The following is a 16,556-nucleotide window of genomic DNA, read 5'->3' on the forward strand; positions in this document are numbered from 1 at the left end:
TATTGTTGGATTCAGCTGGATATAATTTTGTTAAGTATTTTTGCATACGTCATCATGAGGGATACTGTTCTGCAGTTATGTTTTCTTGCATTGTCTTTGTTCTGGTATCAGGGTGATGCTGACCTCATAAAATGAGTTGTTTCTCCATGTGTTTATTCTGGACGAATTTTTGGAGAGTTTGTGGTATTATTTGTTCCTCAAGAGTTTGCTAGGATTCACCGGCGAAAAAAGTTGTCAGGGCCCAGAGTTTTCTTTGTGGAAAGGTGCTCAACTTCACACCCAGTTTCTTTAATAGGTATTCAGTTTATCTGTTTTTATCTTGAATGAGCTTGGGTAGTTTGTTTCTTTCAAAAATTTGTTTAATTTGTCAAGTGCAGTGGAATATTCACCAAGAATGTTTCATTTGAATTGTCAAATTTATTGGCATAAAGTTGCTCACAATAGTCCCTTATCCATTGTTTGAAGGATCTGTAGTTGTCGTCTTTCATTCCTGATATTAATAATTTGTGTCTTCTTTCTTTTATTCTGATCAGTCTGGCTCAAAGTTCATCAACTTTATTGACCTGTTCACGGAACCTCATTTTGTTTTCATTGTTTCTATCTTTTTATTTTATTTTTAAATACCTCGTTGATTATATCTACAGTTACTTGGTATCCACAGGGGATTGGTTCCAGGACCCCCCACAGATACGAAAATCCACGGATGAAGTCTGTTTTTGTTTGTTTCCAAACATCTTTGATCTGCGGTTGGTTGAATCTGCAGATGCAGAACCCGTGGATACCAAGGGCCGACTGTATTTCATTAATTTCTGCTGTTTGTTGTTTCCTTCTATCTGCTTACTTTGAGTTTGATTTGCTCTTTTTCTAATTTCTTAAGTTGGAAGGTTAAATCGTTGATTTGAAATGTTTTCTATTATAAAATTTTCATCTTATATATTTCCCTTTTGCTGAGTATAGAATTCTAGGTTGACAGTTCTTTTAATAACTAAAAGATACCATTCTGTTACTTCTGGTTTGAATAGTTTTTGATGAAAAGTGTTCAGTCATTCTTTATTCCTCTGTACATAATGTAGCTTTTTTCTCTGCCTTTAAGATTTTCTCTTTATCACTAGTTTTTACCAAATTGATAATGGCGTGCCTCAGAATGGTTTACTCTTTCTTCTGCTTGAGATTTATTGAGATTCTTGGGTCAGTGGGTTTATAATTTTTATCAAATGTGAAAAGAAAAGTTCAGCTAGTATTTCTTCAAATATCATCTCTTCTCTTCTTTTCCCAATGCAGTGGAGTACCTTGTTTTTTGGGGCTCCAATTGCATATGTTTTTGACTACTTGATACTGTGTTACAGGTCACCGATCCTCTCTTTTTTTTCCTTGTCTCTTTCTCTCTCTCATTTTACATAGTTTCTATACCTGTGTCTTCAAGTCTACTAATCTTTCCTTCTGCAATATATAATCAGATTTTAATTCCATCTAGTATACTTTTCAAGGAGCCCTGGTGGTGCAGTGGTTAAGCACTCTGCTGCTAACTGAAGGGTTAATGATTCAAACCCACCAACTGCTCCTTGGGGGAAAGATGTTGCAGTCTGCTTCCGTAAAGATTACAGCCTGTGAAACCCTAGGGGGCATTTCCACTCTGTCTTGTAGGGTTGCTGTGAGTCAGAGTTGCCTCGATGGCAGTGGGTTTTGGTTAGTGTACATTTCATCTCAGATACTGTATTCTCAGATTTAGTAGTTTCATTTGGTCTTTTCTGTAGATTTCATTTCTGTCCTCATGACGCTCATGTGTTCCTCTACCTTCTTCAACACGTGGAGCATATTTATAACAGCTGTTTTGACGTCTTTGCTAATTCTGTCATTTGTGCCATTCTAGGTCTGTTCCTATTGATTCATTTTTCTCCTGGTTATGTATTCCAAGACCTGTCAACTCTGGCTGGTGGAAACATGAACCATTACCTGCCCTGTGTGTCGAGGGACGTTTTGGCCTCCTGCTTTCGGGGTGTCCTTTTCCTGGTCGCTGGTGGTTTCTTCTCACGTGTGGCAGACAGCACTGTTCGGTCGAGGACTCACACTCTCTCCTGTAGCTTCCTCTCTCTGGTCCTGTACCTTAGACATTATAGCTGTGTTGGCCTCCCTGAACTCCCAGCTCTGTCTCCCTCCACTTGGTGAGTGAGACCACCAGGCTACATTTGGATCCCTTCTTGCATGACGCCTGGAAGCTCCCTGCACGCGGTGAGCGGGGGCAGATACAGAGCTCCCCTCCTGTGTTTCCGTCTTTTAGGGATCACAGTCTGGTGCTGCCTGTTGTCCAGTGTCTGAAGGCTTTGTTTAAAAACAGTATCCTGTTTTCTGGTTGTTTGAGGCAGGAGGGTAAATTCTGTCCCAGGTTACTCCGTCAGAATTGGAAGCAGCCGTCCTCTCGGTTTAGTTTTAATTTGTATTTATTACAAGTGAAGGTGTGCGGTCTTTTCAAGTGTTGCACCACTGCGCCACCAGGGCTTCCCTCGAGGTACATGACTTACTCCCCACCTCCTCAGAACTTTGCTCACACGTTAGTTTATCAGAGACGTGTTCTGTAACCAGCCTGCTTAAAATTGAAACAGTCCCCCCTCCCCGACTCCCTGCCCCATCCTCCTTTTCTATTTTTTTTTTCTCCTGTACCTGTAGCAGTTATTGCATTGGTTAAGCACTTGGCCACTAACCAAAACGTCGGTGGCTTAAACCCACCACCTCCTCCATGGAGAAAGATGTGGCAGTCTGCTTCCGTGAAGAACTCTGCGGGCACTTCTGCTCTGTCCTGTAGGGTGGCTGTGAGTCAGAATCGACTCGACAGCGGCGGGTGTCGATAGCGGTTACCATAGCCGCCGCACCACATACGCTGCCTGTTTACATGGCATCGCATCTCTTGTCCCCTCTGTGCTGGCAGCATGAGGCCAGGGTGTGGGGCCCCGAGGAGTGCCTGGCACAGAAGTACTCAAGAAGTATTGGTTAAGTAATCAGTTTCCCTTTTAGGTGTGGTGTTCTGGCACAGAGCAAAAGGTGAAGTTGCGGAGGCAGAGACCTGAGAATGAGGGAAGAGTGTAGGTGCCATCCCAGTGGTCTTTGTGTGCGGGGGAAACGCTTAGCTGCGGTAACAGCCGTGAGAGTAGAAGAGAAGGGCCCCGTGGGGATGGCGTCGAAATGGAGGGAGCGCGTCACCGGCTCGTTTGTGCTTATAATTATTGAATAGAAAGGAAAAAACCAAAATACGTGTATGTGGATTATGTTTTTAATGTAGATGATTACAAAGCAAAATTATAGACCATTGAAAGGGAGTCTGAGTAGATCTCATGACGTTTTTTGTTCTCAAAAAACATTTATTAAAATATAGAAACATTAAAGTTTCTAGCCTAAGTCGCGTTGATCTTTCTGATTGATTGCTTTTCTTTGGTTTTCTTTAGAGCCCTGCTTCCTGTTTTACATCACAAATCAAAAAAAGGACCCCCCCGGCAAGCCAAGTATGCCATTCATTGTATCCATGCGATATTTTCTAGTAAAGAGACCCAGTTTGCACAGATATTTGAGGTAAAGAGAAAAAAAATTGTTTTATCTGTTGTCTCTAGTAAACAAATATTGTTTGTACTGAATGTTCGTGTTTAGTGATGCATGATTGTATAATATTTTTTCAGAATTTGAATCTGTTAAATCACCTTTTGGTAAGTGGTTAAAATATGAAAAGATCTGATTATTCAGATGTTTAATGTTAACTCAAATTCAGAAATCAAACAATAATACCGTTTGGCATTGCTTTATAGATTTAGTAGCTGGAGACAGTTTTTCATTAACAAGTAATTACATCTGAAAATCATAATTGTCAGTGGTAGGTACCAGGTAATTGTTGTGTCCATTTATAGTGTTGACAAATTTGAATTCTTTTTCTGAGACACTGCTGAAATGGAAGATGTTATAAAACCAATATTAGTTTATAATATAAAGTAAATAAGCTTATACCTTTGTGACAGACCTAATTTTGTGTCATATATAAAGTATGTCTTTTAATATATATTTCAGATTACTTTCTCTATACTTTAAATAATCGTTACCCTTTTTAAGCATTGCAGTTTGATTGCGATCTGTTATAATTGGGGCTATCTTTAGCACTGTTATTGTAAATAAAAGCTAAACAGAAAATATATTAAACCCAAATTTATAATTTTAGTTCAGGAACCTTAAACGAAGTGAAAACAATTAGAAAATTATGCTGAAGCTACCTACTGTAAATGCTTTCAGGCTTAACTCTGTTTTAGAAATGTAAATGCTCATTTTGCCGTATTTTCATGTATAATTGCCACACTGTTGCATTATGTTAAACAACTGCAGGAGGAAGAAAAGTAGTTTTCTTTAACTATCTTCAAAATAGCTTTTGATAGCAAATAATTTATTTTAAATTTTGTGTGTGTTTTTGAGGGGGGGAGTTTTGTTTTTGTGTACGAGAATGTCTTTAATAAATTCACGTTGATTCATAGACGCTTTTGTTTTTCTTGATTGATCTCCTTTTTCTCCCCTTCAGTGATGACGGTGAGGAAGATAATACTGATACTGACCTGCATTTGTAGGGGACTTTCGTTTTGATGTTATATCTTAGTTTGTTTCATCTTTTAAAGAACCCTATCCTTGTCTAACATGTAAGGTGGGCTGGCTTCCTGAGAAAAGGTATCATGGAGATACCTGGCCTTTGTGAATTTCCACTAATCCAGGGTCTGGTCCTCTGTTTTGCCTTTTCAGAAAGAATTTTATTAACTTATTGTGGAAAATGATCAGCTTCATTATAATAAACTAATTGACAATAACTGTTTACTATATCAGTTTTTTGTTTATAATATAAACAAGAAACTGGCACTTGGATAGGTGTGCAATGGAATATTGAGGGAAGTTAGCAAGAGTAGCAAGAATTAAACTCATTTAAATATGTTTTTTGACTGGGTAAAACCTCGTATTGCCCTAATATGTTGGGAAAGAATAGTTTCATATTGCTTTTCAAGCGTAGAATTCTTGGTGTTCAAACCCATTGCCATTGAGTTCATTCCGACTCATAGCAAACCTATAGCACAGAGTAGAACTGCCCTGTAGTTTCCAAGGAGCACCTGGTGTATTTGAACTGCTGATGTTTTGGTTAGCAGCTGTAGCACTTAACGACTATGCCACCAGGGTTTCCATATGGGAAAATTCTTGGTGTTCAGTATGGCATATTCAGAATACTGAATTTTCATTAAAATGTAGCATTAAAAGTTTTAGTAGATAATGTATTCACTTGTTTCAGAGTTACAAGATTACAAAAAGAGTATACAGCGAAAGATTTTCTCCTCCATCCACTCCTGTTCCCTTTAGGCTTTTATGGGTTGTTTATAATGTGTACAAGGTGTCATGTTAAACATTTTCCGTTTCACTAAAGTTCATATTTTAGAAGTAGGTGAGGAAACATTTCAACACATAGAATCACTCCATCACCCAGTTCCCTTTCCCACAGGCAACCAGTGTTATCAGTTTCCTGTGTATTTTTCTAGAGATAATCAACATATTTATTGCATTTTAAAGCAAATAACGTTTGCACTACCTTTCTTTGCCAACCACACTCCCCTGCTCCCCCCAACCCTGTATGTTCGTAAGCACCCTGTGCCAATTTTTTTTTTTACTATGTTGCTGTAAAAAAAATTAGTAACAGTAGTCTAAATGTAAGCTTGAGTTACTATTTATACCGTGCCTATACATATTACAACTTTTGTAGTTCTGTGATTTAAAGATGAAGAGTGTGCACAGTGCATTTCCGTGTGTACAGAGCTGAATACATTGTGCTGTCCTCTCTTTCAGCCTCTGCATAAGAGCCTAGATCCCAGCAACCTGGAGCATCTCATCACCCCGCTGGTCACCATTGGCCACATTGCTCTCCTTGCACCTGATCAGTTTGCTGCTCCTTTGAAGTCTTTGGTAGCTACTTTCATTGTGAAAGACCTTCTCATGAACGATCGGGTAAATTTATATTTTTTAAACTTGTGTTTTTCATAATGTCTTCTTCTAAAATTTTATACAACAGACAGGAATGAAATGGTGTAAATAACATTTCCATCTGCCCACCTTATTTTAGGTGTTCCTGTTTTTTAATCTCCATGATAAGTGAAACAGCCTTGAAACATTTGTTTAATTGATCATAGACATGTGACCCGAAAATACAGTCTTTGATAAATGCAGAATGTCTCTTAATCCTGTTGCAACTTTGCAGGATTTAATTTTTGTGATGATGTCTATTTTTAAAAAATGTAAAGACTCACAAGCCAATTCACAGTGTGGATTTCGTGACGGTAGTTGCCCTTTCCCTCCATACGGTAGAGAATTTAAAGAGCCCGGGGAGAAAACACTGGGAAAGAAGGAACGTTTTTGTCTCCAGGAGAATCGATCCCTGTTAGTGATGTGGAATTTCATGCACACGTATGTGTGCACACGCACACATGTGTCTCCTACACACACGCCCAGACACGTATGTGACCATCGACTTTGTGTCTGCTGTGCGCTCAGCAGTGTCCTGGGTTCTCCGGAGAATTGAAAGAAATGGTGAGATACAGTTTCTGCTCTAGAAGTATAGTTAGAATTCTTAAGGTGTGTCACTATATCGCCACACATGTCGTATCCACCATTATTTTTCCATCTTATTAATAAATGTTAATAATTTTAAACTGCTTGGTTATGGAACAATAGTTTGTGGGCATATTAGTCAAGATAATTGTGTCTGTCAGATATGAGGTCCCTAATGATTTGTGGCTGTTCAGCTTTAGCTGCCCAGAGCTCTGTGATTTGGAGACCAAAGGCCCAGGTTCCCTTCCACGTCTGCCAGTTCCTCTGGTCACGTTTTCCGAGAGTATTTCTCACTTTTTCTTCCTCGAAGTGTTTCGTATACAGGCAGTCCCCGGATTATGAGCAAGTTCCATTCCTAAGTCTGTCTATAAGTCGGAACAGTTAGGTACGGTTTGTATCCAACATCAGTTAGTTAAATGTTTGTCTTAGTATGTAGTATTTAGTGTACCATTCTGTGTAAAAAACAGTAGAGAAACACTTTTAAATACACTAAAACATCTTTAACGTAATAATACAGTAATAATAATGTTTTGATGTGTGTTGCGAAGTAGTGCCCGTTGTTACAAACCACTGTATGTACCTTGAATTTTTAATGTAATGGACTTCATTTGGTTGGTTCGTAACTATAGGTTGTACTTAAGTCGGGTGTTCGTAATCAAGGGACTGCTTGTTTATCCTTTAGGTCAAGTTTGCTAAGCACATTGTTCAAATTACCTATATCCTTATGGTTTTTTTTTTTTAAATGAAAAATTTTATTGTGGTAAAACATATCAGAAAAGTACACACTTTATAAGGGTGCATACAACTCAGTAAGTTATCACAAAACTAACATTTTCAACTAACTAGCAGCTCAGGTCAGGAAATAGAATATTACCATACCCTAGAAGCTCCCTGCTGTCCCATTTTATTACTACCCTGTGCTTACTCCCTGAAGATCCAGCTTTTATTCTGACTTCCAAGACCACAGATTATTTTTACCTGTTTTTAAACTTTATATAAATGAAATCAGAGTCAATGATGTCTGGTTCCTTCACTCAGTATCCTGTTGGTACGATTCATCTGTCTTGCTGCATAGAGCAGTAATGGGTTCATCTTCATTGCTATATTGTATTCTGTTGTTTGCATTTACCACAGTTCATCTGTTCTGCTGTTGATAGACGTCTAGGCTGTTGTCCATGTTTAATGCATATTGCCATTATGAGTATTCTTTGACACAGCTTTTTGTGTTCTTATTTATGCAGTTTTGTTTGGGATGTAGTTGCCGTGTCTGAGGGTATGTATATGTTCAGTTTTAGATTTTGCCAAGTTGTGCCCATTAGCATTCCTGCCTGCGCTGAAGGAGCGTTCTGGTCGGACTGTGTCTTCGTCTGTACTGGATGTGCCAGTCTCCGTTTCAGCCTTGCGTGGCGGTGTAGTGGTGCGCTCTCCACCACTTCTCCATGGATGTACTGATATTTTGGATACCTTCTTTCGTGAAGTGAATATCTGTTTTTGCACAGTTTTCATATTAAATTGTCAGTCTTTCTCTTATTGACAGGAAGTGTGCTTTATATATTCTGTTGGTAGTATGTTTTGCAGATTTCTTCTTCCATTCTGTAACTTGCCTTTTCACTCTCTTAATGACGTCTTTGTTTTTCCTTTTAATTCTGATAAATATGCATGTAACAAAACATTTGCCATTTCAGCATTTTTAACAGTTTCTTCACATTAATTGTAGTTGTCATGTTAATGGTGTCTTTTGATGAACAGAAATTCTGGACTTTAATGAAGCTCAATTTGTCAAATTTTTTTCTTTATGGTTAGCACTTATTATCTTGTTTTGAGTCATTTTGCCTACCCCAAGGAGTATTTTCTAGTGGCTATTTAGAGTTAAGTTTAAATTAAATTAAGTCTTCAGTTCTTCATTCACACTTCCCAAGGACTCTGGATGATTTTGTATTCTTCCAGAGAAGAGTGACTTTTGCATCTTACAGGCAGTTGAGATATTGCCAGATCCCCTCAGTTCAGTCAAGAATGGAATGATTGGAAGCTGGGCTTCCATTTTTGGACGGGCTGTTTTTGTTTTTTTCTCTTTGCTCGTCTTTATATCTAGAGTGTGTTTGGCGTGTGTAAAGGAGTATACAGTGAGACCCGTGAGAGCGAGAACCCGACGGCACCGCCTTGTTTTTCCAGGTCTCGCGAGTTTCCTGCCTTTGACAGGGTGCAGTCTTACCACTTTTCTATCGCTCACGCATTTTAGAGGCAAATAATTTGAGTTGTCCTTCTCTGACAGGCTTCTGCCTTACACAGGCTCCGGCATTCGCAGGTTTTACCGTACACACCGTAAGTGTAGCTTACATTTTATAGTGATACCGTGAACACACTGAACTCCTGAAGCTCCTGGTTTTGTTACTCTCCCTGCTTTCTTCTTGCCCCAGGTAACCATTCTATTGAATTTTATGTTGTTCATTCCCTAACTAAAAACAAAAACGCTTTACCACATACATCTCTCTAAACAAAAATTTGTTTCATTTTGCTCGTTACCAAGCTTTCTAAAAATTATATCATACCAGATAGTCTTGGATAACTGGCTTTTCTCCCACTCCATCTTTGTTTCTAAGAAAAATCCTTCTTATTAAATCTAGCTGTGGTTCCCTCATTCATTGCTCTGCATTGTTGCATTGTGAGAATATGTCATCATTTATTTATTCTCTTAGTGGACATTTAGAGTATTTCCATTTCTTTTCTCTTTTCATCAGTCCTGCTATAAATGTTCTTCCAGAGCCTTCCTAATGCATATTAGCAAGAATTTCAGTTTAACTTTTCAGTTTATTGCCAAATTGTTTTTGAAAATGATTGTTAAAACTTATTTTCCTACTGCAATGTATAACACTCATTCTTGTCAGATTTCTTGGTGGCACAGTGGTTAAGCGTTCGGCTGCTAACCAAAAGGTTGGCAGTTTGAATCCACCAGCTGCTCCTGGGAAACCCCATGGGGCAGTTCTCCTCTGTCCTGTAGGGTTGCTATGAGTAGGAATAGCCTCGACGGCAATGGGTTTGGTTTTTTTTAGTCGATATAAAACAGTGTCTCGTTATAGTATTCGTTTACATTTCCCTGATTACTAGCACAGTTCACAGGTCTAGTCACCATTTGTGTTGCCTCTTCTCTGAGACGCCTTTTGATGGTTTTTGTCCATTTCTCTTTTGAGTTGTTTGTCTTTTTCCTGTCAGTAGTTTTTAAACACATTAATCCTTTGTCAGATGCATGTTGCGATGTCTGCATAAAACACATAAAGCCCCATTTGTGGTTGGTCTTGTCACTCTGTGTTATTCCTCAGACAAAGGCGGTTGGTTGGTGTTTTTAATAATATTTTACTGTGTGTTTGGCGAGAGCTTACACAGCAAATTATGTTCCCTTTTAAAAAATTGTTGATTTTAATGTAACTGAATTTATCATTCTTTTATTTTGTAGTGAATGCTTTTTATATATTGTTTAAGAAACCCTTTCCTATTCCAACATCATAAAAATGGTCTGTCATGTTTTCTTCTAAAAGTTTTTAGGTTTTCTTTTCCCATATAAAAAATTTAATCCGCCTGGAATTAATTTGTTTGTTTTATTGTGCTGTGATGTAAGGATTCCATTTCCTTTTGCTCTCCCATGAGAATGACTAAATTTCACAGCACAGTTTATGAGTAATTTGGCCCTCTGCCAGGGATCTGCAGTGGCACCACACGTGTGTCATACCTAGCCTCTCTTCTACTCATTTGATTTGCTTATTCATTTACACTCAGGAATGCCTTTCATTAAAATTTTACCATTTTCCCTCTAAAGAAAAATTTTAAATTTCTGTTGCACATCTTAACGTTAGGTACCCCAATTTTTAAAACTTTTTTCTGTTTGTAGCTGATTTGGGCAAATTAATTTGTACTTTTGATCTTACGTACATCTTTCTTGCTAAACTCTCTTTATCAGTATATTTTTAATCATATCATTTATGAAGGATACCAGTTTTAATGATTTTCTAGTCCTTGCTTTTTTTATTTCTCTGTATTTCTGCCTGTATTTCAGGTATTTACCCTTTCCACCTCCATTTCATTTTCTGAGAGAGGTGCAGTCAGGTCTTCTACGGTGAGGGTGGGGTTTTCAGTCTCCTCGTTTTCTCTCTCGTCTTTGTTTTGGTTTATTTTGGTGTATTGTGCTGCTAGGTGTATAAACACTAATGGATTTTATATCTTATTGGTGGTGGTATCAGTTAGGATGTAAGCAGTATCCTGTTTACATCAGTCTCCTGTTTCTGTCCGTACCCTGTTCAGTGCTTTTCATCTTGACTGGTATGTTTTTGCCATCCCTTTAGTTTCAGATTTTCTGTGTCATTGGTTTTTGTTATATCTGTTGTGGTTTTATTTTATTGTTTTTTAATCCGTCTGCTAGTTTCTGTTGGTCTTATTTATGATACCTTTTCTTGCTTCTTACATTTTTTATTTTCTATTTGTTATGGTCTTAGCTGATTGAACATTTCCTTGTGATTTAAATATTTTAGTGTAAACTGTATCTTGAGTAAGTCTTCCACAATGGTCTTGCAGTTTGGAAACCTCTGTCTTAAATTTCTGAAAATATTTCTCCCCTCATTCTTGAATCCTAGTGTCCTGGGTGTAGAATTTTATCTTTCAAGTCACTTGGCTTCAGAAAATTCAGCACTTTTTTTTTTTTTGGAATCTGACTCTGAGAAATCTGAAGTTGATCTGATTCCTGTTCCTTTTTTGGTAGCCTGCCCTGGAAGCTTTTGGTATCTTTTTGACATCCTTAGTTCAGAGATTTTATCAGGAAATGCCTAATGTGACTCCTTTTTGATAATTCCTGCTTCATACTTGAAGGCCCTTGTCAGCTGAAGAACTGAGTCAACAGTTGTGTGTGATCTCCGGCTCTGTGTGTTTGAAGAAGTTTCCCTTCCCCATGCTCGAGTTTTCTGTCCTGTCAGCAGAGGTGCCACCCACCTTCTGTGTCCTAGGCCGCCTCTGGAAGTCACTTCCGTCAGCTGGGGGAAAACGGGGCTGGAGAGAAAAACTGGTATCTCAGGTGTTCTAAGGTTGATTTCATCTTTTTGCCACCTTACTTTAATTTTCTGGCTGCTACCCAAACCCACATCTCCCAGCACCTTCAGTTTATCACCTCAGGGCTGCTCATATTCATGTATTAAAGTCTTCAATTTTTTTTTAGCTTCCAGGGAAAAAGACAACTAAACTTTGGGTTCCCGATGAAGAAGTTTCTCCTGAGACGATGGTCAAAGTGAGTAATATGCATATTACCCTGGGTGGCTAGAGTTTGCTCTTGGCTGCTAATTGAAAGGCTGGCAATTCGAATCCCCCCAGTGGTGCTGCAGAAGAAAGCCATGGCAATCTATTGATGTAAGATTGCAGCTCTTGAAACCCTGTGGACCAGTTCTGCTCTGAAACATGCGGTTGGAGTCGAGTCAATGGCGATGGGTGTTTTTGGTTTGTTTGTAGTTATTACTATAGGTGTTAAAATTTCTCTTCCTGTCATAATGATGTGGCTATGAAAATCACTGAAGTATTTATATTCACTGTATAACATCCTATGTGCTAGGAGAGTGTAGGGCAGTAATGAGGTCTTGTGGGCGGCTGCACCTGATCTCATTGGAGAAAAAAAGGGTTGAAAGCTGCCTCCATGTTTCTGCTTCTTGGATAACAGCCTTTCGATGGCAGAAAGCAGTGCTGGCTTTCTTACGGACGTCTCCTTTTCAGTAAAGAGGAAAGCCCAAGTATAAGACTATTCTTCTTTTATGTAGGGTGTAATAAAACTTTTTATTTTTAAAAAATGCAGCCTGTAAACATTTTTACTTTCTCTGAGTTAGGAGCTGTGCACACAAGGTTGCCATCACTGGTGTGGAGAGTTACTGATTTACTCAAACAGTCTCTGGCCACTAGGGCAGACCCCATCCCACTGCCCAAGATGGGAAGGCCAGGAACAAATGTATTAAATGTTGTTTTTTTTCTATTTGTAGAATCTTATAAAAGTGTGTGTGTGCGCGCGTGTGCGTGTGTGTGTGTGCGTGTGCGTGCGCGCGTGTGTGTGTGTTAGTTACAGTTCGTGTTATGAACTACGTTTGCATGCTCTTCCAGCCTCAGGGTCTGACCCATGCAGACCTGTAGAGCTGTCCTTCCTTCACCCTTACTGAATGAGGCTTTGACACTTGGCAACTCCCAGATAAGCCCATTTCCTCAGCATTTCTCCCGTTTTTAGTTTGTAGTTGAGGGCAGCCCTGGACTAGAAGGCAGCCACCTGCATTGAAGCCATGCTCACTAAGTGACCTCAGGGAAGAGGTCATCTTGATGGTGTCTGCCATGGGCCAGACACTGTGCAAGACCCACTGAGTCCCTGAGCTCGGTCATCTGACAAAAGAGATGTGCACCCTTCAAACAGGGCAGCTGTGAACACCAGAGACACTAATGGGTGTGATAGCACTTAAGTACTTCATGATTGTGAGATGTGGTGCAGCTGTGGGATGTTAGCGTCTCTCAGGCACAGAAGATTGAGTGTAGCCTGAGGTTGCAAACTTAACTTTTCTTACCAGGGAAGTTAGCTGATTTTACTCTGTTCTCAAGAGTGGAGTGCATGTTGGAGAAACATTAAAAACAACACCAACAGTCCTTAGTCAAACCATTTATTTGCTACTCCCAGTTATCTATCTGTCTGTGTGTCTGTCTCATCTATCTGTCCCATCTATCTATTCCATCCATCCATCCGTCACCTACCTATTTATCTGTCGATATGAATAATTTTTTTTTCCTTAAAAAAGCATCTGTTAAAAACATTACCTGATTTTTAAAAAATTTGATATGGAAATTCTTTTAAAATGTAACAATGTCTTATTTGTCGAATTTTCTGTTAAATAGATTCAAGCTATTAAAATGATGGTCCGATGGCTCCTTGGAATGAAAAATAATCACAGTAAATCAGGAACTTCGACCTTAAGATTGCTAACAACAATACTGCATAGTGATGGAGACCTGACAGAGCAGGGGAAGATCAGGTACGCAGTACAGCTCACAGTTCTCTGACTGCATGGTGCTTCAGCACCTGGTGTCATTGTGGAGTGTGTAGTTTCTTTTTTTTAAAAAATAATTACTGTGGCTTTGTAGGTGTGCGTATATTTTTACTGTAATATGCTTTTCAAAATAGCAGTCACATGTCTGCCGAGGATACTGCTATACTGCTATACATACTAAGTATTTGAACCAATAGATGTTTCCTTTTTTGAATATTTAATGTGAAAGTGTTAGTGCATTAATCAGTAACTGATGTTACGCATTCTTGTTTGTGTCTAAAGGCAAAAGAACAGACTAGGTGGAAGGCTTTTTACTGAATCTGTATACAGATGTATAGGTGTATGCAGATTTAAATATAAATTTTTGAAAACACGTACACTTTTTTGTTTCTTTTTATTTTGTTTATTTGAAAGATATAGTCATTAAAAACTGGAATCCTGGTTCTACCACTTACTAGGTAGGCGACCTTCACAAGTTACTTAACCTCTGTACTGCTGTTTCCCCACCTAGTAACAGAAGTAACTCAGAGATTGGTACTTGCAAGTTAATGAGGCTTGATCTCCCCTTAAAAAAAGAGAGAAAAGAGCTCTTGGCCATTGGCTAGTCATTGGGGGGTACTAACTAACTAGTTGACTTGATCTAAGGCAAGTTTTGGTGGAAAACTAGGAGAGATGCTTAAAAGTAGGAGAGACAGTCTTCTTTTCAAGATAACGCTAACCTGCCCCTTTCTTTAAGCTATTTCTGAGGACTTCAGAAATCTTATTTTACATGGTTGGTTGAAATCACTCTACATTAATGAGATTGAGCTTTTTCAAGAGGTGGCAGAAAAGAGACCTGAAAATACTTGTCTGAGGGAACGGAAGAGATGTGGACATCATCTTAAAGGGTAACAGCTAGGGTGGGAAGCAGAAAAATCGGAACCACACAGAGATTAAGAGCTCAGACGTCAGGATTTGGGGATTTGTCTGGGAGACCTTCAGTCTTTAGCACAAATGAGAGAGTGGTATTAGGTGATAATAAAAATAATAAAGGCTTTCGTGACACTGAACGGCTGCTGGGAGTTGGAATCGACTCGGTAGCAACGAGTTTGGTTTGGTTTGGTTGTATGCTAGGTATCATTCTAATTACATATTTCAATATATGCAGTCCTCAAATAAACCCTGTAAGAGGTACTATTGTTATCCCCACGTCACAGATGAGGAATCTGAGACCCGAAAAGCTAAATAACTTGCTGATGAGTAAGGCAGCTGAGAAATGGTAGAACCTGACTCTGGACCTGCGCAGTCCGCCTGCAGTCTGCGTCCATGGTTGTCACCACTGAGCCTTGCTGCCTCTCTAGCAGAGGTTACCATAGCTGAATATAATGGGGAACAGAAAGTAGAAAACTAGCTGAGGAAGAAGTAAATCAACAAGTGCCAGAACATGGAAAAGTATCTTGACAAGATGTAGAACTAACCTTTGGGACTTCCAGGATCCTGTTTTGCAATGTAGTCGACCTAATTGGGTTGCTGTTGTTGGGATTCATATCCTTCAACGTTTGGGGGCTGCCTGAGGGAAAAGAAGAGTGCCTAATGGAAATAGCAGGTGAAGCCTGAGGGGCCTCTGGCCCTTGCCTTCATAGGAAGCTGGCTTTTATGTGTTTACACCTTAAACTTTTGTGTCAGATTTTATTTGAAGGGACGATTCCTTTGCTTAAAAAAATGAAAAACAGAAAACAAAAGCCCATGGGACTAGGTAGAAACCACTGGTCTGGATAGAACATTCTAAAGACAAACATGCAGGAAGCATCTGCTGTCTGTGTCTGTGAGGAGAATGTCCGGCTGCTGGCCTGTACTCTCTGAGCTGAGAGCTGTGGTTTACCTGTTAATGGCTACAGACAGGCAAAAAAGCACCTCTGGGGCGTGTCCTGAGACCTCAGAACATCATCCATGTTGCATTCATTCTGTCAGTATTTTTACCTAATCCCTCAAAAGGTGAAAGGTCTTAAACCAGCCAGGACATTAGATCTTGGAAGACTAAGAGTGCGTCTTCTCTTTTAAACCCTCCTCAGTGCTGTGTACACAACAGACACATTCATTAGATGGATGTTGTACAATAATCCTTTACTGTAGCAGTAGAATTCCTCTTAAGGAATTATAACTTTTCCCCCCTTGCAGTAACCCAGGATCCCTGTAACCCATCTGCTATATCACTGTGTTAGGAAGGCTTGTATAGAGACACTTACTAGTTGGGAATTCTGTGAAGTGTGCCGCTCAGCAGGACTTCCCTTTCCTTTACACTGCAGAAGGAGCCTCCTGGTAGTAGTTGTAAAGCTGAACCTCTAGTTAAGGATGGTAATGATTTATCCACTAGACTTGCCATCTTTCTACTGCTGGGCACAATAGTCATGGTTGACTGATTAGCAAGTTAGGGTATTTTTACACCTAATTTGCATTTGCTTGAATATCTAAAAACAATTCCCTAATGGAAGACTTAAGACCTAACAACTAACATAGAATAGGTTTGTTCTAGGTGGGGCTCAGAACTCTCTTCTGTAGTTAAATGCTTTGAAGGCTCTAGCTAAGACATTCAAGAGAAGAATTTTGTAATATTTAGACCTTATTTCCGTAGTTAAGTAAACATAATACAGTATTCACCATCACTAAGTTATTTTCTAATTTTTTTGCCAGAATAATTTTTAGAAAATGAGATAAATCAGAGAAGGAATGCTTCTGTGCAAATATTTAAAAAATGTAAACTACATTCTTTCCTGGTTATTTTTCAGTAAACCAGATATGTCCCGTCTGAGACTTGCTGCTGCCAGTGCGATTGTGAAGCTGGCACAGGAGCCGTGCTACCATGAGATCATCACGCTGGAGCAGTACCAGCTGTGTGCCCTGGCTATCAACGTAAGGACGCGTGGTCAC

General features: G+C 39.2%; 1 protein-coding gene across 9 annotated transcripts in view; it reads left to right on the forward strand.

Annotated features, from left to right (window-relative positions):
* The window catches only part of PDS5B (PDS5 cohesin associated factor B), a 122,547-nt gene that overhangs the window by 73,930 nt on the left and 32,061 nt on the right, over nt 1–16,556 (forward strand). For 4 of the 9 annotated variants that reach the window (XM_023740355.1, XM_023740348.1, XM_023740350.1 and 1 more), the window contains exons 19-24: nt 3,438–3,561; nt 3,666–3,692; nt 5,845–6,003; nt 11,801–11,869; nt 13,498–13,634; nt 16,415–16,538. In XM_023740355.1, coding sequence (XP_023596123.1) covers nt 3,438–3,561; nt 3,666–3,692; nt 5,845–6,003; nt 11,801–11,869; nt 13,498–13,634; nt 16,415–16,538 — 640 coding nt within the window. Of the gene's footprint in view, nt 1–3,437; nt 3,562–3,665; nt 3,693–4,546; nt 5,793–5,844; nt 6,004–11,800; nt 11,870–13,497; nt 13,635–16,414; nt 16,539–16,556 lie in introns of those variants that run through there. The other 5 variants (XM_023740352.1, XM_023740351.1, XM_023740353.1 and 2 more) reach the window with 3 other exon arrangements.

This window comes from Trichechus manatus, unplaced genomic scaffold (assembly GCF_000243295.1).
Source record: "Trichechus manatus latirostris isolate Lorelei unplaced genomic scaffold, TriManLat1.0 scaffold00153, whole genome shotgun sequence".
Taxonomy (NCBI): domain Eukaryota; kingdom Metazoa; phylum Chordata; class Mammalia; order Sirenia; family Trichechidae; genus Trichechus; species Trichechus manatus.